Consider the following 20827-nt stretch of genomic DNA (forward strand, 5'->3'; position numbering starts at 1 on the left):
GCCTTGAACTCTTTGGGAACATACTTCCCATCCTTGGGCTGGGCTGTGCTTTTACCCGGTACCCGCCCAGTTCCCAGGGCAGACTGGGCGTGGGACACAGGGAAACATATCCATAGACAGCCATTTTCCATTTCCTCTTTCTGATATCTGTCCGAGGCCCGGAGGCATCTTTCTGTCCTGGACAAGGCCATCGATAGATGTCATCGCTCAGCACCTGCCCCCTGCCCAGTCCTGTGCCAGGCAATTTGAGGGTCAGGGCTTAAGGTCGTGTCCTCCTCTGCTCCTCTGTCACTGTCTGTAGCATGTTCTTGTTGTTTCACTGCAGAGAGCCTGCTGAGCAGGTGCTGGGCTTGTTGGGCAAAAGCCTTCGGAGTTGATCAAGGCGTCTGATGGACTTGAGATGGTCCTATGAATGTGGCAGGGCCGACCTTGTTCTCAGTGTAAGGATGAGGGGACTGAATGAAGTTCAGGGAGGGCCAGGCACTTGCTCAGAGCACCCTGAGTCCGTGGCAGAGCCAGGCATAGAGTCCAAAGAGTGCTGGGGCCTGGACTGCCCCAGGGTGGGAGGCATGTCTGTCAGGGTGAAAAGATAGGAAAACCACGTAAAGATTGGCCAGTGGGGCCTGACTGCAGCAGGCTGCGGGTGCCTGGCAGAGAGAGCCCCCAGTGGGGTACTGGGAACCCTTCCCACCTTCACTGGACCCCCTGGGGAGGTCACTTCCTCCATTTCCCTTCCCACCTAGAAAGCGGGAGCTGTGTTCTCATCCTGTGATTAGCCTGTTGCCATCTTGATCATTTGGAGCTCTTCTGAAAATGTCTGATTCCTATAATATTCAAGCAAAGGGAGTGAGTCTCAGCAGCCAGTGATGGCATCCAAGGGGCAGTGGTCTGTTCCAGTCGTGTTTTCCTCACTCTCTCCGAGATCCTCGTGCCTGGTGTCTGGGACAGAGGGTGGAGCCCCGGGGCAGGCCCAGGAGCTGGCCATTGCCATCGAATCTCATTGGGACCGAGACCTGGCTCCTGTGTGCCTGCGCCCATCCCCTCTCGGCCCATTTGTAGAGAGCCCACGGCCTTGCCTGGGGTTCTGTGTCCCTGCTCCCTAGGCCAGGCTCTCCCTTTGCCCTCGCTGCCGTGCTGCAGTCCTGTGCTCAGTAGCTCACAGGCCATCACGGTGGAGGCGTTGGAATCCAGGGCTCCATCAGACCCAGCACCGGGTCCCTGCTCTGCACCCTCCTGCCCTAGCCCCCTGCCCGATGACTGGCCCACCTTCCTCTGTCCCTCCAGTGTCTTCCCACGGGAGCTGAAAGAGGTATTTGCCTCATGGCGACAGGAGTGCAGCAGCCGTGGCCGGCCTGACATCAGCGAGCGACTCATCAGCGCCTCCCTGTTTCTGCGCTTCCTCTGCCCTGCCATCATGTCGCCCTCACTCTTCAACCTGCTGCAGGAGTACCCCGATGACCGCACTGCCCGCACCCTCACCCTCATCGCCAAGGTTACCCAGAACCTGGCCAACTTCGCCAAGTGAGTGCCGTGAGCCCGGACGGCCAGGGTCCAGGCGTGGGCATCCGCTGGAGCCCTGGGGACAGGCCGTGGGTGTGTCTGCCCTGGGGTGGGGCCGCACGGCAGGCCCTGCTTCTGTCCCTGTCCTCCTCAGCTCTTCTCCTCCCCTTCTTTCAAAATCAGATCTCCACCTCCCATCCTCCCCCTACAAAAAGTACATGGCATTTGGGTATGTTTCCTTAATTTTCAAAGGTGAGAAAAGGAGATATTTTTTCCTTCTGCTTTTTGAACTAACATTTTTATCATAAGGATTATCCCGTGTACTTAACATTCATAAGCCTCGTTTTGCGATGAATGACTAACATGCCTTCAAGGGAGAATGGCCCATATTTCCTTAACCCGTCCTGCGTGGTTGGGCTCTCAGGTTGTTTCAGACTGTCCTTGTTTGATGCTGTGAAGAATGTCTTTGCTTATAAGGCGCTTCAGTGTTCTTGACTGTACCCTAGAGCGAGTGGGTGGAAACGGAAGGGCTCATTCACAGTGTGGACAGAGCCGTGCTGCAAGCCTTCTCTGTGCTGGGCTCTGAGTCACATCTGGTTCCAGCCTCCTGGACCCACATTTGATGAGGGAGAGAGGGCAGGAAGCAGCAGAGCAGTGATAGAGACACAGGCCTCCTAGGAGGGCCCCAGCCCTGTCCTCCTAGGAGATGCACCCCCTGCTGTGTGTCAGGACCGGGAAGGTGGGGAGGCAGTCACCTGCTCACGGAGAGGCAGCAGGAACAGAGGTGGGGCAGGCCCCGGGAGGCCCGTGTGCTGGCTTGATGAGGCACCGTGGCATTCCCGAGTCATTACATGGCAGGCCCGGAGAAGGGGGGTGCGAGACCCAAGAGGACAGCGGGATCTTGAAGTTCAGGTGGGAAAGTGGGTCCCCCACAGGGAGGATGGCCCTCGTCCGTTCTGGGTCCTGAACTGGTCAGCCTGACAGCATGGGGAATGGGGGCTGGAGAGAGCACAGCAGGCAGCAGAGAGACAGGGCAGAGGGCACAGCTGTGGTTCCCTCCCACAGAAGAAACCGCCGTGGAAGTATTGGGGGGTGGGGAGCGGCTAAGGTCGGGGGTGATTGGAAGGTAAAGTCAGCAGGCCTAGCCGGGTGGGGAGGAAGAGGGAGAAGCTGGCCACCCCCAGGCTTCTGGCTGAGCTCTCTGGGGGACAGCGGTGTCCCTACTTAGGTAGGAAGCCCAGGAGCGCGGCATGGGTTTGAGGTGACAGCGCTGAGTCGGCCAGACTCGGCCAGGCTGAGGACAGGGGAGGTGCCTGTGGTTGTACACGCCTGAAAGCTCAGCAGAGAGACCCGCTAAGTGTGCATTAAAAGTCACCTGCACACCAAGCCATTGAAACTTGGAAGAAAGAGGGAAGGAGACTGACCAGCAGTGAATGGGGAGTGAGGGCCACAGAACATTCTGGTCCTGTGAGGAGAGGTCCGGGAAAGGGTCTCCGGCCTCAGCCGGGAACGAGGGCCCTGAGCCAGAGCAGATGTGTTGGCTTGGTGGAGTGAGTGGTGGGAGAGGCAGCCACAGTGGGGGCTGGGGGACTCAAAGGGGGTCTCCTGGACCGGCCCCGGGACACTTACCCTCTCTGCTTTCTGTCCAGGTTTGGCAGCAAGGAGGAGTACATGTCATTCATGAACCAGTTCCTGGAGCACGAGTGGACCAACATGCAGCGCTTCCTGCTGGAGATTTCCAACCCCGAGACCGTCTCCAACACGGCCGGCTTCGAGGGCTACATCGACCTGGGCCGCGAGCTCTCCAGCCTGCACTCGCTGCTCTGGGAGGCCGTCAGCCAGCTGGAGCAGGTGCCTGGCCCCACGGGCTCCAGGGGGGACAGAGCCGGGCCAGAGGAAGCTGCAAGAGCTCAGGGCTGCCCCTCCTTCTGGACTAACTGTGGGGGTCAAAGTGTTCGCCTGCCTGGGTGCCAGAGCCCAAGGTTCCAGCCCAGGCCCCGTGAGCATTGCCCTCAGAGTCCCTGAGCCCCTTTCCCTTGATGGACAGTGTCCCATTCAGTTACCAGCACCAGCCACGGGAGCCCACTTTGCCCACGGGGGCTTTAGCTGTCCACACTCAGCATTGAGTGTGTGAAGGTATGCCCCCTACCTGTGAGAAACGTGATCATCTTTAGCTGCTTCTCTGAAAATATCCTCGTTCTAGGTTTTAAGGCCACTGATGTGAAAAAGATAGACACTGAAGATGCTGCACCTCCACACGTCAGGCAGGAAGCTACAGGCCTTTCCAGAATTACCCTTGACCATGAGTTGAAAATCTGATTCCCTAGACATGTCTGATCCTGCTGCAGCCGCCTGGCCTGCGCCCTCGGTGGCCCGGCAGCCCCAGCCCACACCGCAAGCAGTCCGGTCAGGATCCACTTCCACAATATCTGTTGCTTCCCCGGGCTTAAAGAGACCACTTTACAAACGTGGTTACTGCCTGAACAGGGATGGAAGGCCTCCTTGGTCCCGTCCCATTCCCTAGAGGTGACCACTCAGGGCACTCCAGTGTGTAGCTTTCTAGATATGTCTGCATGTGTGTTAAGTACCCATGCATGCACAGAGTTCTTTTCCGTTTTTGTTTGTGTTGAAGTGAGCACTGCAAAGTGCATTTCTCACCTGGCTCTGTTGTCCTCTTTCCGTGTCACTAGGGGCTGCGCCGCCGTTGTGGCCCCTCGGATGGCCGCAGGCTGTCCCGCATAGGAGTACACATTTCACTAGCCCCTGTTGCGGACACACGGGTTAATCCCCGCGTCTTGTTGCTGCGGTCGTGTCTGTTCGCTGATACCCACTCCCCTTTGGCTCAAGAGACACAGGGCAGGAAACGGCAGTGGGGCCAAGGCCCTCTCTTTCTCCACTGCTGCCAACACCAGTCACTCTAACTGCCACCGCTTATGGCGTCCCGTGCCTGCCTCCGACACCCACATCTGCACAAGCAGGCAGGAAGCACAGGAGATGGCAGCCGCCGTCACAGCTGATGGCAGTGCAGCAAGAATTTGAAATCGAGGTGTTTGCCTCTCAAGTCTATGCTGTTGACTGCATGAGTTTTCACACTTTTTTTGCACAAAACCACGGAAGCCAGTGCATAAGCAGAAGGCCAATCCCAGAAGTCTCTCGGATAGGGAAGTGTTGCTGTGGGAAGTTCTGGGGTTCCTCGTGGGCTCCCCTCTCTGGGGCATGGAGATGGGATGTTCTCAGGTGGAAGGCTTGGACTAGGTCACCATTTCTCCCTTTAGGCCTCTCACCCGCCCCCCCCCCACCACCAGAAGTATCTGGGGGGCTTGGGAAAAATGTTCATTTGCAGATTCCTAGGCTTTCCAGCTCCTTCCGAGCTCTGTTGGGTCTGACAGGTGGGGAGGGTAGGGCAGGGCCTGCCTTTCCAAGTGGCTCCTCAGCAGTGTTGAACCGCAGCAGGTGCAGTGCACTTGGCCTCCCCAAGTGGCGCCCACAGGTCACACCTGCCACTTGCTGTGTATTTGCAGAACATTGTATCCAAACTGGGACCCCTGCCTCGAATCCTGAGGGATGTCCACACAGCACTGAGTACCCCAGGCAGTGGGCAGCTCACGGGGACCAACGACTTGGCCTCCACTCCTGGCTCTGGCAGTAGCAGCATCTCGGCCGGGCTGCAGAAGATGGTGATCGAGAATGATCTCTCTGGGTAAGAGAGGCCAGGTGTACCGGCTGTTGTGGGGTGCGCGTGTAGACAAGGTACAACCTGCCTGCAGTTTCCACTGGGGAGGAGGATGTCTACACAAACGTTTATAAAATAAGCTACTTGAGACTTGAAATGTGTTGTGCAGGCTGTAGGCAGTGAGCCTCCATTTGGGAAAAATCAGGGAAGGCTTCTTGGAGGAGGTAACGTGTTTTGGGCTTTTTAGGAAAAGCAACATTTCCATGGGTGGAAAAGGCATTCTATGTAGAGGAACTAGCACAAACAAAGGCTTGGAGAAAGACAATACATTCTGTTGAAGAACGATCACTAGTCCCAAATGCCTTTAGATTACCCAGGTGTGTGTTAAAAATACCTCTTCTGGTATTTCCTGGGTCTGAATCAGAATCTCCAGGAGTGGCATTCAAGTGTATGTGTTTTCAGCAGGAGTCTGGGTCACTCTGCAAGGCTTTGAGGCTGGGCGCTCCAGAAACTAGGAGAGGTGTTGAGGCCCCGCCCTCAGACTGAGGACAGGGAGGCAGAATGTTCTTGGATGTTAACGTCAAAATGAGGACATTCCTTTGAAAGACTTGGCATGTGTAGTGAACCGTTTGTGCCCCACTCACACACTGCCCTCCCAGGGGGCATCTTGGACCGGCTGGTAAGGCTTATGCAGCAGAGTTGGGACTTGGGTCTTGCTCTGAGGTGGCAACGGCAGCGGGCTCGTAAGCAGGCGAGGGCGCGGACATCCAGAATAGGGTGTGTGGTACACAGGACTGGGGGTGCTTCCCAGCTCCCGCTGAGCCCGGGGGGTCCGTTCACACAACCTGCCAGATGAAGGAGAGCGGGTCAGGTGGAAGGGGACGCACCTTGGTTAAGAGGTAGCCAGGCGCGTGGGTTCTGAGGAGACCTGACCGCGTGTGTAGCACGACAGCCAAAGCCTGAGGCCGGTCTGGGTTTCTCCGGCTCCATTGCCTGCCGGTGTCCAGCCGAGTGGCTGCAGCCTGCCCCGCCCAAGTTCCATCAGTTGGGACTTGTCACTTCCTCTCCATCCCAGGCTCCCCGTTTTTGAAACCCCTGCCCGCTCAGAGCCTGTTTACCTCCCCCAGCCTTCCCTCCACAGCCGACCTGACCCTCCACATTGTGCCTTCTAAGGAGTGGGCTTCCGGGGAGGGGCCAGGGAAGAGGCTGGAAGACTGGGGGTGGGTACGGCTCCGCCTCTGCAGGTGCAGACCCTCCCTGCCTGAGTCACACCTTTGGATCCTCCTCTGAGTCCTTGTTTTTGCCAGGAACACCAGCCCCCGCCTGCCAGTCAGACAAAGGTGGCAGCAGGAGGCGGGGGGGGGGGGGGCCTCACTGGGTCCCCACTCTGGTTATCAGTCTGATGAGGAACGAGAGGGAAGAGGCAGCAGGGGCCCTTGCGGCTTTGAAGTCAGAGTTCTTAGTGCAGGACCCTTGGATAGCAGAGAGCCACTGCATTGTGGGTTGGGGTTTAGCTAAGGGGAATTTCCCAGAACACTCCAGGCCCCAGCACTCTGTGTCCCAAGATGCAGCTGAGCCAGGAACAGGCGTACCAGACAGCCTGACCTGGAACTAGCAGCGCTGGCCCCTAGAGTAGAGGTTCTGTGCAGGAACGGCCACCCTGGCCACTCAGTCCCCGTGGGGGCTTCTGCCGGGGTCAGCTGCCAGGGCTGTGGTTTGGTTTGCGGCTGGGCCACCGCTCCCAGCCTCTCCCACTTTTGCAGCCCACGCACCTCCTCTCCCCCACCCCATCTTCCCTCCTCCCCAGCCCTGCCTCAGGCTGCCAGGCCCTGGCAGGTCGGCGGGGCGCTCGGTTTGGACCCGCCTTGGCCACATTCACAGTTCTTCTCTTCCCCCTTCTTTCCTTGTGTGTGCTTGTCTCCCTGCAGTCTGATAGATTTCACCCGGTTACCGTCTCCAACCCCCGAAAACAAGGACTTGTTTTTTGTCACAAGGTCCTCCGGGGTCCAGCCCTCACCTGCCCGCAGCTCGAGTTACTCGGAAGCCAACGAGCCTGATCTTCAGATGGCCAATGGTGGCAAGAGCCTGTCTATGGTGGACCTGCAAGATGCCCGCACGCTGGACGGGGAGGCTGGCTCCCCGGCGGGCCCCGACGCCCTCACTGCCGACGGGCAGGCGCCGGCATCGCAGCTGGTGGCCGGGTGGCCGGCCCGGGCGGCCCCGGCGAGCCTGGCGGGGCTGGCCACGGTGCGGCGGGCGGGCCAGACGCCGACCACGCCGGGCACCTCCGAGGGCGCCCCCGGCCGGCCCCAGTTGCTGGCGCCGCTCTCCTTCCAGAACCCCGTGTACCAGATGGCGGCGGGCCTGCCGCTTTCGCCCCGCGGCCTTGGTGACTCGGGCTCCGAGGGCCATAGCTCCTTGAGCTCCCACAGCAACAGTGAGGAGCTGGCAGCTGCCGCCAAGCTGGGAAGTTTCGGCGGTGCCGCCGAGGAGCTGGCGCGGCGGCCCGGGGAGCTGGCGCGGCGGCAGGTGTCACTGACTGAGAAGGGCGGGCAGCCCACGGTGCCACGGCAGAACAGCGCCGGCCCCCAGCGGAGGATCGACCAGCCGCCGCCGCCGCCCCCACCACCACCCCCCGCGCCCCGTGGCCGGACGCCACCCGCCCTGCTGAGCACGCTGCAGTACCCGCGGCCTTCGAGCGGACCGCTGGCGTCAGCCTCGCCTGACTGGGCTGGCCCCGGAGCACGGCTCCGGCAGCCGTCGTCCTCATCCAAGGGTGACAGCCCGGAGCTGAAGCCTCGCGCGGTGCACAAGCAGGTCAGTGCTGTCGTCCGAGGGCGGGCCATCATCCCCCATGTCGCGCTGCTCCTCCTGGTCATCTCACCTGTGCCCAGCTGCCATCCCACGCTGAGTGATGCCGCACGTGGCCCATCCCGCCGGCCTGCCACGCACACCACCTCCCCTCCCCCGGGGGCCACTGGCCCCCGCCCGAGTCCTTGAATCAGGGACAGCGCGGCCTGAGGGTCTCTCTGCCACTTCTCCCAAGGGCAGCAGGGGTCGGGGAGAGAAAGGAGGGAGGGCTCTATCCATCTCCAGCTGGAGGCCTGATAAAGCCCTGCCCAGGGTAGGAGTCAACCAGACCCCCAGCACGTTCCCCCCACCCCCACCCCCCCCACCTTCGTGTCTCAGCTGGCCTCCAGGGCTCAGCTGCTGGGGCGAATGGTGTTCCTGTCACCCTGGGGCCGCACACAGTATGTGGGACAGATGTGTTGTGACTTGCATGACCACCTGCCTGGCCGAGCTCACTTGCTCTCACCTGGGCGGCAGAGAGGGGTGCTTGGGCCACCTGGGCTCTTGACTCCGCCTCAGGCCGCCATCGAGAATGGGAGTTCCTGAGTTGGGGGTGGTATCGGTAGGCACCTGGCCAGCTGGAAACCCCCTGCCCCTGCCATGCCTCTGAGCCACTTGTCCCCGTGACTCACCTCGTCCCACCCCCCTGTTCCCTCCAGCCCCTCATGGCTGTGTTTCATTGTAGGGCCCTTCACCCGTGAGCCCCAATGCCCTGGACCGCACGGCCGCTTGGCTCTTGACCATGAACGCGCAGTTGTTAGAAGACGAGGGCCTGGGCCCAGACCCCCCCCACAGGGATAGGCTAAGGAGTAAGGAGGAGCTCAGCCAAGCAGAAAAGGTAAAGCCGGACCCTGGCAGTGTGGGGCAGGGTGGGGCTGCCTGCCCGACGACGTTCTCTCCCCTTGAGCCCTGAATGAAGGGTGCTGCTTCTTCCTGTGTATGGCTAGTCCTCTCTCAACCCTTGGTCCCCCATGAGGACGGCAGCCAGTGGAATCTGGAAGTAGAAGCAGCAAGAAGGGCTTAGTTCAGAGCTGAGGATTCCTGTATAGGTTGCACACGAGACTCACTGGAAGTTGTACTGAACCCAGACTCCCAGGACTCGGTCCTCAGACCTCTGGGAGGCCCCTTCCCTGAGTGACCGGGCAGCTGAGTTTCTGAGAGTGCCGGACTTGAGGGCTGGGGGATGCCAAAGAGGCACATGGAGACCATCATGGGGCGCTTCGTGCATGAGCAGCAGAGAGGTGTGGGTCCCCAAGGCAGCCGGGAGGGCTGCCCCCCAGCCAGGCCCCCCCCACTCTGGGTTTGTGCCTAGCCAGTGCCTGAGAGAAAGAGCCAGGGTGAAGGGGTGGGGCCAGACTGCTACTGCGAGGCTTGCTTCCCCCTAGGGAGAAAAAATGGTTCTAAAATATCCAGATTCCACCCCACCACACATATCCAGCATTTGGCGGGGGCAGTGGGAGGGGCTTCTGTCCTCCCAAATTCTCCCTGCTGTTATGGCACCTGTCCTGGATCCATGGCTCGTTCTCATGTCCCCCTGCAGGCCCAGGTCAACATGGGGCCCCTTGCAAGGCCACCCCAGCATGGCAGCCACATCCCCCGCTTCCCTAGGTGCCCTCGCCTCTCAGCCCCAGGAAAGCCTGTAGCAGCCTCTCAGGCAATTCCACGGAGGTCAGGGTGGCAGCTCTCCCTCCTCCTGGCCTAAGGCGAGGTTCATGTCCATGCTGCATTCCGCCACCTTCCACCATCCCCTTAGTCCACTGCATCCACCTGCTTTCACCATAATTACGTGAAGGGGACAAGGGGATGTGGGGCACAGTGCTCCAAGAGCCAGCGTTTGGCTGGGCAGCAAGGAGAGCCAGCCTTCGCCCGGGCTCCCTGCGTGAGCCGGGCTGGGCTCTGCACGTCTCTGAGACTCCAGTTCCCACGTGAATTGCAAGGACCGCCCGGACCATTTGCAGGGGTCCGGCTGCAGCCGGGGTGTCCCCTTTCCTTGCTGCTCCGTGGCTGAACGAGCTCCTGTTTCTCTCACCCTCTCCACTACTAACCCTTACAGGCAAATCCAGGAGGCCTTGTTCCCTCGAGCTCCCTGGAGACCTGGGAGGGTCTTCCCCACCCCTCTCTGGCCAGCTCAGCAAGACTTGGGACGGGCCGAGGTCATTTCTCCCGGAGCCAGGCTCTCTGTGGATCCAGCTTTGCTGTAGGACCTTTGCTTTGAGTTGGGGCTGGTCTCTCACCGGTCTCTGGATTTGCCGCCTCCTAACCTTTGGGCAGTCCTTTGCTGAAGTGAATTAGGCCTCCGTTGCCTGGGACTCAAGGAGAGGCTCTTCCTGCCTCCTCCAGCCCCCATACTGTCATGGCATCCTGGCCCCCAGCCCCTTGATTCTAGCCTCAGCCCCACCTGCCTTTAACCTCTCTGTCTCCCCCTTACTTCCCCACACCATGCCCTTGCTTTAGTTTCACATAGAGGCTGGGAGGCTAGGACCTTACCCCACTGGTCAGTCACTCTCCACGTGACCGGGTCACCTTGCCTTCTGGGCCTCGGTTTCCCCTCCTGTAGAGCCCCTATCTCTCAGGATGCTGTCAGGTCTTAATATATCCAAGAGTGTTTTTAACATTTGTTTATTGTATTAATGACGACAACAACAACCTCAGTGCCCTAGTTAAACCGTTACTTCCGAGATCTGGGTGTGAGTCTTCATTCCCTCACAGCTGTGAGGCCAGGCTGCAGGGGTGGGAGGTTGAAGCAGAGAAAGCCCCGGCTGGGGACAGGCCTTGCGTGTCACCGCCACCCCTCTGGCTGGGCTCCTGAGGAGTCTCCGAGCTGGGCTCCCTGCTACCTGTGCTCCCGCTTGGGCTCACGAGGTGTGCTCTTTGTCCTGGGTGCTGTGCCCCTGGCGCGCCGCCCCCCTGGCAGGACCTGGCCGTGCTGCAGGACAAGTTGCGGATCTCCACCAAGAAGCTGGAGGAGTACGAGACCCTGTTCAAGTGCCAGGAGGAGACGACGCAGAAGCTGGTGCTGGAGTACCAGGCGCGGCTGGAGGAGGGTGAGGAGCGGCTGCGGCGGCAGCAGGAGGACAAGGACATCCAGATGAAGGGCATCATCAGCAGGTGAGAGCAGCCGGTTCTGGGCCCCCGCACACAGAGCAGGCAGGCCGTCCTCCTGATGAGGGGAAGGGCTGATCAGCCGCAGGATGAGCCAAGGGTGGAAGGAGGAGAGCGTCCCAGGCAGTGGGGACAGCATGGCACACGTGTGGCGTTAGGCAGCCTGGACCGCAGGAAGCCCTACCTGGCACAGGGTGCACTGATGGTGGAACGTGAAGTCGGGCGTGGCAGGAGTGAGGTCAGACAAGGCCCTGTAAGGAGTCCTGTTTTCTTGGTAAGCCCTGTCAGGGGAGCTAGGATTGGGGGCGCCTTGAAACACAGTGAGGACCCAATTCTGGGCAGGAAAAGTCGGCATAAATGTCATTACATTCGGCGGGTGAAGGTGGGGGGGGGGAGGAAGGCAAAATATCCCCCAAGTTTCTACCAAGAGCGTCTGGGTGTCTTGGTGCCAGTTGCTGAGATGAGGGTCTGGGGAGGGGAGCAGTTGGGGTGTCCCAGCCATTCCAGTTTAAGGTGCCCTTGGGTTACCTGGGAAAGATTTCCAGGGAACCATTGGCTCTGATGCGGACTCTCACCTTTATTGATGGCTTCGATGACATCCTGTGTTGATTTTCTCTCTCTCATTCTCTCTCTGTCTCCACCCATGGGTAGGGCGTCTGTAGGCAGGGAGCACAGTGAAGGTGTAGCGTCCCAGCCATCCCACAGCGTCCCGATCGTGAAGTTCACGTCTTTATGACAGTAATACAAGGTAGCAGAGGAAATAGCGTGGACTTTCTAGCTTGTTTTCACCGCATAAGAGCCTGTCAGCTGGACAGATTTAGCAGGTGTGCCATACCCAGAAGTTTCCCCACCTGGCCTCATGTTTTGTCCACTACAGAAACCCTTTCCAGATTCTTCCTACTTAGACTACCCGTTTCTCTGCTCCTAATTACTGTTTGTTTCACATACCTATGGGTGTGTTCATTATAAAATGGTTAACGTGAGCAGAGATCCTGTAACCAGAGTGACTGTTAATCCACTGTTCACTTGACAGCCAGCTCTGTTCTTTGTGTGTGTGGTTCCGGGAATGGAAATGCTTCTCAAACTAACCACCTCTTCCTCATTGTATCTCTTCTCTGAGGAGCGTGTGGTCTCTGAATTCAGTGGCTTACTTAGCGCATTTATTTCTAACTATCGCAGTGTATTTCCTCCGTAATGGAAATGTCAAATTAGATCAGTTTGGTTGCTAGCATTGTTTAACTCTAGATTCTTACCAGTTTTTGTGTCTACTTGTTTACCATTCTATCACTATTTGGGGAAAGGATATTGAATGTCTAATCATTATATGGATTTGTGTATTTCTCTTTTCTATTGTTTTCGATTTATGTACACTGAAACTCTGCAACCACATCTAGGATCGTTACGTGCTGGTGATGAACTGATCTCTTTATTATTATAACATCACCATCTTTATCCCTCATAACATTCTTTGTTCTGAAATCTACTTTGTTTGATGTTAATTACAGGTGTCTCAATTTATTTTGATTAATATTAGCCAGGTGTATCCTTTTTTATCCTTATACTTTTAACCTATTGGTGTCTTTCTATATAAATGAATTTCTTTTATAGACACCTTATTGGTTCTTGCATTTTATCTAATCTGACAGTTTCTGCCTTTTAATTGGAGTGTTTAGACCATTTACATTTAATGTAATTATCAATATAATTATGTATGAATCTCTTATCTCGCTACCATTATCTATTTGTACCATCTGTTTTGTTCCCTTTTTCCCCCGAACTCTTTTGGATTGAGCATTTTTTATGATTGCATTTTATCGCTTATTGTCTTACTAGCTATGTCTCTGTTGTCACTTTAGGGCAGGAGTTGGAAACTTCCCATAAGAAGGCAGATAATAAATATTTTAGGCTTTGCAGGCCATATGGCCCCTGTAAGTATTCAACTCTGCTGTTGTAGCAGAACTATGTGTGTGGTGTGGCTATTTACAAAAACAGGCAGTGGGCCCAGTCGGGCCCTCATTCTCAAGCTATAATAGTAGCAATTCTGTCATCATTTTTGTTCCTTTGTACTTAAGCTATCTTTTTCTCTGGCTGTTTTTAAGATTTTTTTTATCGCTGATCACCGATAATTTGATTATGAGGATCCTTGCCGTAGTTTCCTTCATGTTTCTTGGGTTTGAGCTTTTGGCTCTGTGAGTCCACCATCCTGCTTCCCCAGTCTCTTTCCTGGGAATCGCATCACACTTCCGTTAGGCTGCTTTATATTGTCCTACACTGCACTGATGCTTTGTTGTTTCCTTTTTTCCCTTTTCTTTCCTGCCGTGTGTTAGATCATTTCTGTTACTGCGTCTGCAAGGTTACTAATCATTTCTTCTTCAATGTCCGATCTGCTGTTAATCCTATCAGTATTTTTTTCATTTCGTTTCAGATACTGTATTTTTCACCTTCAGACTTTCAGCTTGGTTTAAATTCTATTTCTCTTCTCATCATGCTCCTGCTTTCCTCTATTTTCTCAGCCATGTGAAATGCATTTACAGTAGTTTCAGTGTCTACTAATTCTGTCATCCGTGACATTTCTGAGTCTGTTTTTATTGATTAATTTTCTTTCTGGTTATCCGTTACACTTTCCTGCTTCTCTGTATGTTTGGTGATTTTTGGTTGGATGCCAGACATTGTGACTTTTGCTTAGGTGTGGAATGTTTTGTGTTCTTTTAAATGTTTTTGGGCTTTGTTCTGGGACACAATGAGGTTATTTGGAATTAGTCTGATTCTTTTGAGGCTTACGTTTAAGCTCTGTTGGGGTGGGTCTGGACAGCTTTTAATCTAGCCTAATCTGACTCCATATTGAGGCAGTTTCCTTCTGAGGATTCTGCTTTATGCCCCTGTGTTAGCACGTCTTTCTACCCTGCCAGGTAGGAATATTAACTCTTCCTGGGGCTGTTTTGTTCTCATGTTTCAGTGGTGCATGCAGACCAGTCCTCAGCCAGAGACTCAAGGGGAGCCCTCAGGATATATGTGGAGCTCTCTCTGTGTCTTCCTCTTCTTGGGTATGGCCTCCCTGGGTCTCCTCTACTCCATGAGATTACTTCCCTTCTTTTTTTGTTTGGCCTGGACACTCCAGGCCGTGAGAGGGGCTCAGCTCGTGCATTCCCTTCTCTTAGGAGACACTGCCAGTTGTTCTGTGTCTGGACGCCACTTTTTCATACATTTCATTCGGTTTTCTGGTTTGTTTATTGTGGTCACTGTTTGACGGCAAAAGGGTAAATCCAGTCCCTGTTACCCCACCAGCCAGAAGCACACGTCTCTCCCCTTCTGACTGACACCATCTAATGCCCGTCTTCTCCCTATTCCTCCCTTCCCCCTTCTTACAGGCTTTTCTCAATGTCTGATCTTTCTGTGACAAGGAACCCCCCCTTGGCATGGCCCCACACCCCTTCCTCCTGATCAGTGCTCCCCAACCGCTGATCCCACCGACTTCTCACAACAGCCCTGCGGGTACCTGCCCCAGCACCGTTGACCTCTCTGTGCACCTTCTGTGACAGGCGCTCAGTGCTCACCCAGGGGTTAGGGGACCGCTCTGCTGGCCTGGAGAAGTTGTGCAGGTAGAGAGGGGGATGAAGCCTTGGGAGTAGGTGAGCTTGTCTGGAGAGCAAGAGCGGGGGCTTGGACAGACCCCAGTGGAGACATGCTGGGAGCAGGCAGGACAGGCATCTGCAGAGCAGTAGCCTTGGGGCTAGGAGGCAAACCCAGAGAGCGTGGGGTCCGGAAGCTAAAGGATGAGCATCGGAAGGTGGGTGTCATCCGCAGTGATTGACAGGTGTGTGAGGGCCCGGCAAGGTGAAGCCAGAAAGGGTTTCAGGGAGGGAGCAGCTGGCAACAGACACACACATGCCTTAGTTCTGAGCCTCTGCAGACGGTATTCCTCCCGTCTTCCCTACGCTTACCCATATTCAGACTTGCTTGTCCCTCAGATGTCCAGTATGTGCTCCCACCCTCCAGCACAGTTGCCTACTTCCCCTTCTCTGTTCCCATAGCCTCTAGGCTATTGTCTGCCTGTGTCCCTGCTGCTCTGTGAACTTTTTGAGCGATGGAGATCTGTACTTTTCATCTCGCTACTTTGAGTGCCTGGTACCTCTTGGCACGGCCTTGGCACGACTCTCCGCCGAGTCGGCGGAGAAAGCCCTAGAGCCCTTCAGGGTTTCGTCTTCCCGCCTGTGCCATGGGTCTTACGGCATTACCCCACCTGCCCTGCTCTGGGAGGCGGTGAGGACCTAACCACCACCCCCAACCACCGTGGCTCCTGGAAGAACATCAGGAAATGGGCAGCTCCAAGGGTTTCTGGGGGATCTGGGAACAGAGTCTGGAGTGGGTAAAGCATAAGGAAGAAGTAGACCCAGCTCATGTTGCCTGTTGGAGGCCAGCTGGAGGGGCTCCCCCGCTGTGTCCCCGCTGTGCAGGTGTGATGGCTTCTTCCCACAAGGCCCCATGCCCCACACCCCCACACCCACCTCCTCACCTCCCTCAAGTGCCAGCTCGACTGTCCTTGTGTGTGGTCACAGGTTGATGTCTGTGGAGGAGGAGCTGAAGAAAGACCACGCTGAGATGCAAGCAGCTGTAGACTCCAAACAGAAGATCATCGATGCCCAGGTGGGTTCCGGCCCTGTGCTCAGCCATAGGCGTTAAAGGACCTGGGTTGGGCAGCGGGTGACTTTGAGATCTCTACATCCTCATTAATGCCCCCCACTATAAAAGCTGAGGAGGAACAGGAGGCCAGCGTCTCTGGTCTGGAAAGTCAGATTTGAAGGTCTCCGTGGACCACACGCTCATGGGGACAGGCTGTGAAAGTGGTAGGGCAAGTCCTTCCCTACCGGGACGACTTGGTGGGCACTGCCTTTCCCCAAGGATACCGAGCAAGGACTGGAAGCGGGTGGGAGGGGAACGGGGATGGCTTCAGGTGACAGCAGGCTGGGCAGATGGAGCAGGGGGGCTCTTATCTGTGGTCCCCAGCTGCATTGAGAGATGTGGCACATAAGAGACTGCGGCCACCATTCTCCTTCACTGCACTGTTTCCTCTCACTCACCCGGGAATAGGACCAGGCCTTGGTCAGACTGTAAACAGCACAGGCTGACCAGGAGCTGTGACCTCTGTGTCACACACTCGCACATGCACGTGAGCCAGGGCGCACACCCTTGGGGCTCAGGTGGCTGACAGGTGACACCACTAGGGCTGCTGTTTGGGTGAGCAGCAGTGGTGTGAGAGACGTCGTCAGAAGGCAGGCTCTAGGAGGTCTCTGTCAGTGACGTGGAGGCCTCCTCCTCTTCCTCCTCCTCCTCCTCTTCCTCCTCCTCCTCCTCTTCCTCCTCCTCCTCCTCTTCCTCCTCCTCCTCCTCCTCCTCCTCCTCTTCCTCCTCCTCCTCCTCTTCCTCCTCCTCCTCCTCCTCCTCTTCCTCTTCCTCCTCCTCCTACCCCCGGCCCCCTCCCCACCTCCTCCCGGCCTCCTCCCTGCCTCCTCTCAGCCTCCTAGCCTCCTCCCAGCTTCCTCCCTGCCTCTTCCCAGCACCCCCCCTCCCCCTCCCAGTCCCCCACCTCCTTCCCACCTCCTTCCCACCTCCTCCCTGCCTCCTCCCAGCCTCCTCCCAGCCTCCTCCCCAGCACACCCACTGCCCCGCCTTTCCTGCCCTTCACACTTAGTGTACTCCTGGTGCCCCCACCCCGTCTCCTCCCAGCACCCCTGGTGGGCACACTTAGCCCCAGGGAGACCCCTGCCCCGGTACAGCCCCCCTTTGGCCCAAGGACCCCTCCCGTGGCCCCAACTAATGCCCCGTTTGCCCCCAGGAGAAGCGTATCGCCTCACTGGACGCCGCCAACGCCCGCCTCATGAGCGCCCTGACGCAGCTGAAAGAGAGGTACAGCATGCAAGCCCGTAACGGCGTCTCCCCCACCAACCCCACCAAATTGCAGATTACCGAGAACGGCGAGTTCCGAAACAGCAGCCATTGTTAACCTGCCCGAGGAGGGAGGACCGTGGTGGCCCAGAGCAGGCCTCGGCCTGGGGCCTGGGGAGGAGTGCCCCCACAGTCGCAGCCTCCCGCGCAGGGGCAAGGGGGTGCCCAGGCCTCCTCCCCTTCCCTCCGCCTGCGGTCCAGGAGGTGCCGCACGGGGAGCCTGGACAGACTGACGCGGCGTGGGCCCGCTCCCCTCTCTTCTGGCCCGAGAAGCGAGTTCGGTGCAGGCCGGAGAGGCCTGCACGCTGGGGGTGGGGCGGCCTGGGGGGAGCAGGGGGCCTGCCAAAGTACGTCTCCGTCGGTTACTGAGTTTGGTGTGTGTCACCTTTCTTCCTTGACCTGGCCAAGTGCATGTACCCCTTCCCCCTCCCCAGGGAGAGAGCGCCCGCAGGGCAGAGGGTTAGAGAGCTAGGGGCCCAGGCCCCTGCCCTGAGGGACTTGTCCCTTAGTTCCAGGGGCGGACGGACAGGCTGGTCGGCAGGCAGGGAGAGGGTGGGGAGGACGGAGCTGCCGGAGTACCTGTCCTGCAGGGCTCCCCCGAGCCCCTGCCACTGCATGCGGCCTGTCCAGGGACCTGCCTGGCTGTGAGGAACTGAGGATTCACCCCTGTACCTGTCCCCAGACTCCCTGCCTCTTCCCCACCACCCCCAACTTCCTTCCTTATTTTGCCAAACAGACCCAGTGAGGATCCTGGCCCGCTCTTCTGGGCTCTCGTATCTGCGGGGAGGATCTGGAGCCTCTCTCACTTGCCCAGGCCGAGGGCTCCCTAAAGCCAAAGATCTGGGCAGAGTTGGCCCAGATGGCACTGTGCCCGATCCCTGCCCTTCTCCCGGGGCCAGTGCACCAGGGCACCGTGGCCCTGCAGGGAGTGGCCAGCTGGTGGTGCTTACCCTGAGAGGAAGGCTGATCTTTCCTGAATGATGAATAAAAGAAATTCTAATGCCAGCAGGCCCTGAGAAGGTGGATAACTGTGATTTTTTTTCCTTTCACAGTATGCATTAGAAACAAAAGCCCGCTTGCTCGCTTGCTGGAACGCAGGGGCCTTTTAAATTGAGCGTGCGCACTGCATGGGAAATAGCGGCCCTGGAGGATGTTAGACTTGCTCCCTCTCCAAGACAGCAGCGGCCTGCACCAGGCCCCGTGTGTGCGGCCGGCCTCCTCCTCACCCTTCCCGGGCCCCCGGCCAAGGACCCAGGCGCTGCAGACAGGAGAGGGGCACATCCCACAGCTGGGGCCGGTTTTCCTCAGCTCTAGGCCGTTCTGTGGCTTCTCAGCCCTCCCTGATCCCCACCCCTTGCGGGACATAGGTGGTCAGGAGCTTGGGTCTGTCTCAGTCCCTCCCTGGTCCCACCCCCAGCCCTGGGGAGTCTCCAGCAAGAGCTGGGCATTTGCCCCCCTCCCCGGCAGAGCCCGGGCTAGGCGAGCTGCCCGAGCCGCCCCCTCTGCCTTGGCCTCAGGAAGCTGAGACCCTGGGGAAGAGCCCTGAGCCCTTCCTGCTGCAGCCAGGGCCACGGTCACCACAGAGCCCACCAGGTCGAGTGCGGGAAGGGTGGCCCAGACCACGCTGCGCTCCATCCTGGCCTCTGGGCAGGGGCTTTTAAATGAAACCTGCAGTTCAGTTAGGCCAGAGACTTGCCGCTGAGGAGAGGGCAGGCCCCTAAGGGTCACAGACCTCAGGAAGGAAGGCCGTGGGGGCTGTGGCCCCGCCCCCACCTGTGGCCACACAGGCAGGGCCTGGCCCCAGTGATGTCCTCTGGTTCGGTCTCATCCCCCCGCTGCCCGGTGAGCCCTCCCCTCCCCCCCACCCCTCCCCCACCGATGCCTCGATGCCTCGTAGAGCAACCTCGGACTGAGCGCCTCTTAGCAATACGGGGGGAGGTTCCCAGGGCCCGGACGGCAGGGCGTAGGAGGCCAGCATGCGTGTGGTGCTGGTGGCCCTTGGCGTGGGTGTGAGCTCTCAGGCCGAGAGCCTTATTTACTTAGTGCAAAAACTGTAAAAGTGTACAGACTCTTCACAGATTTTTATCTGAATTGCAAGTCTGACAATTTTTGTAAATGTTCTCGGTGTTCGACTGTAATGTAACTATTTCACCTAATGGTTGTACATAGTCCTTTAGTCCTGGTGCTGCCGAGGGCTGCCCGGGACCGCTGCTCTCCGATGGTTTGTATTTTATTTTTTAATCTAGAACAGTATTGGGCAGGAGGAGGGGGTTTGGGGTTCGGTGTCGGGGTTTCTCCCCACCTGTGGCATGTACCCGTCGGCTTTGCAGCGTGCTGTCTGGGTGGGGTGCTGGGGACACGCGCCCTGTCCGGGCCACACAGAACCTGCGTCCCGGGGTGGGGCTAGGGTGCCAGAGGGCCAGAGGGAGGGGGAGTGAGGGAAGGCAGGCCCTGCTCCGGGAAGGTGAGGCCCTGGGCCCAGAGCCTGCTGGAGACGACTGTCCTCCCTGGCCGGCACAGAGAGGCCTGACTTTTTGCTTAACTTTTATGTTTAGGGTGAAGGAAACTGCCAAACTTCCTATAAGTGAAGACTTTTTTCCGACTGCCCAGAAAGGGGGGGGGTGGGGAACCAAGGCCAGAGCTCCACACGCCCCCCCCTCAACCTCCCTCCTATAGAGCGTCTGCCCCCAAGGGGGGGGATATGGGGTACGCCTCTCCCTGCCACCCCGCCCATCAGCGGAAGGCAGGCTGTCCAGGGAAACAGCCCCTCTTTTCTACACCTTTGGCCCCAAATCCACCCCCGGCCCCACACCGCCCCCCGCTCCCCCTTTTGTAAGTATGTGAAAAAGAAAACCACGCAAACGTTGGAGTCTTGGCTGGAGCCCCTCCCAGCTGCGACTTTGAACTGTGTAATAATGTACAGAGAAAGTTGTTGGTGTTCTAAGACTGTGTGGCTGTGCAATTTCTGTACATTTGCAATTAGAAATATTAAAGATTTATTTAGCTATTTTAAACCTGACTCGCCTCCATTCAGCTGCATCTCAGGAGATTTTCTAGGCGGTGACTCTTGAGTTGTGGGTCTGTATTGACCTTTAGCAAGGGACTGGCCCTGGGGTTCCCTCCCGTGGTACCTGCAGACAGGGGAGCCCTCCCGGAACCGGTAGTGGTGTTGGTCTTGGCTTACCGAGTGACCTGAGACTGTTTCCCGTTGGGCAGTGGAGCGTTGCCTTCCCAGGGCCCTTCCCGGGCTCTGACCAGCTCAGAAGGGAGCTCTTTGCTGGTCCCACACCCCCAGGGGGATGGCGTGGCCCCCGCACTTGCTGCAGGAGATACCGTCTCCTGCCAGGCTCTGCTTCAGATGCCTTCCCACCCACTAAAATCTGACTCCAGGGGAGAGGGGAGAGTTTGGCCCATGTCCCCAGCAGGTCATGGCTGAGCTGGGCTAAACCAAGCTCCTAAGGCCTGGAAGGCCCCAATTCATGAGGCTGTCACAAGCCAGACCCACTTGCAAGGCCAAACCCAGGGCCTCTGAAACAAGCCATCCCCCAAACCCCTTCGTCTGCACCCATGCACGGGGACCTTGCAGCCCTGGGTCCTACTCAGCAGGTCCCAGGCACCACCCAGTAACCCCTAGGGGTCAACACCTCTCCTGTTGACACATGGCTAAGAGGGGGCCCATCCGGGCCTCAGCCCAACCCCTCAGAAACGACACAGGCACAGGAGCCCGGATACTCTAGGGGGCGGGGATGTATCCAGTCA

General features: G+C 57.8%; 1 protein-coding gene across 11 annotated transcripts in view; it reads left to right on the forward strand.

Annotated features, from left to right (window-relative positions):
* LOC122204761 (DAB2 interacting protein) overlaps positions 1–20082 on the forward strand; it is a 121521-nt gene extending 101439 nt beyond the window's left edge. For 9 of the 11 annotated variants that reach the window (XM_042912413.1, XM_042912417.1, XM_042912418.1 and 6 more), the window contains 8 exons: positions 1285–1521; positions 3150–3351; positions 5022–5200; positions 7102–7990; positions 8709–8861; positions 10938–11131; positions 15682–15769; positions 16959–17896. In XM_042912413.1, coding sequence (XP_042768347.1) covers positions 1285–1521; positions 3150–3351; positions 5022–5200; positions 7102–7990; positions 8709–8861; positions 10938–11131; positions 15682–15769; positions 16959–17126 — 2110 coding nt within the window. In that variant the 3' untranslated portion in view covers positions 17127–17896. Of the gene's footprint in view, positions 1–1284; positions 1522–3149; positions 3352–5021; positions 5201–7101; positions 7991–8708; positions 8862–10937; positions 11132–15681; positions 15770–16958; positions 17897–18120 lie in introns of those variants that run through there. The other 2 variants (XM_042912416.1, XM_042912415.1) reach the window with 2 other exon arrangements.
* Positions 20083–20827: the final 745 nt, after the last annotated feature.

Source organism: Panthera leo, chromosome D4 (genome assembly GCF_018350215.1).
Source record: "Panthera leo isolate Ple1 chromosome D4, P.leo_Ple1_pat1.1, whole genome shotgun sequence".
Taxonomy (NCBI): Eukaryota; Metazoa; Chordata; class Mammalia; order Carnivora; family Felidae; genus Panthera; species Panthera leo.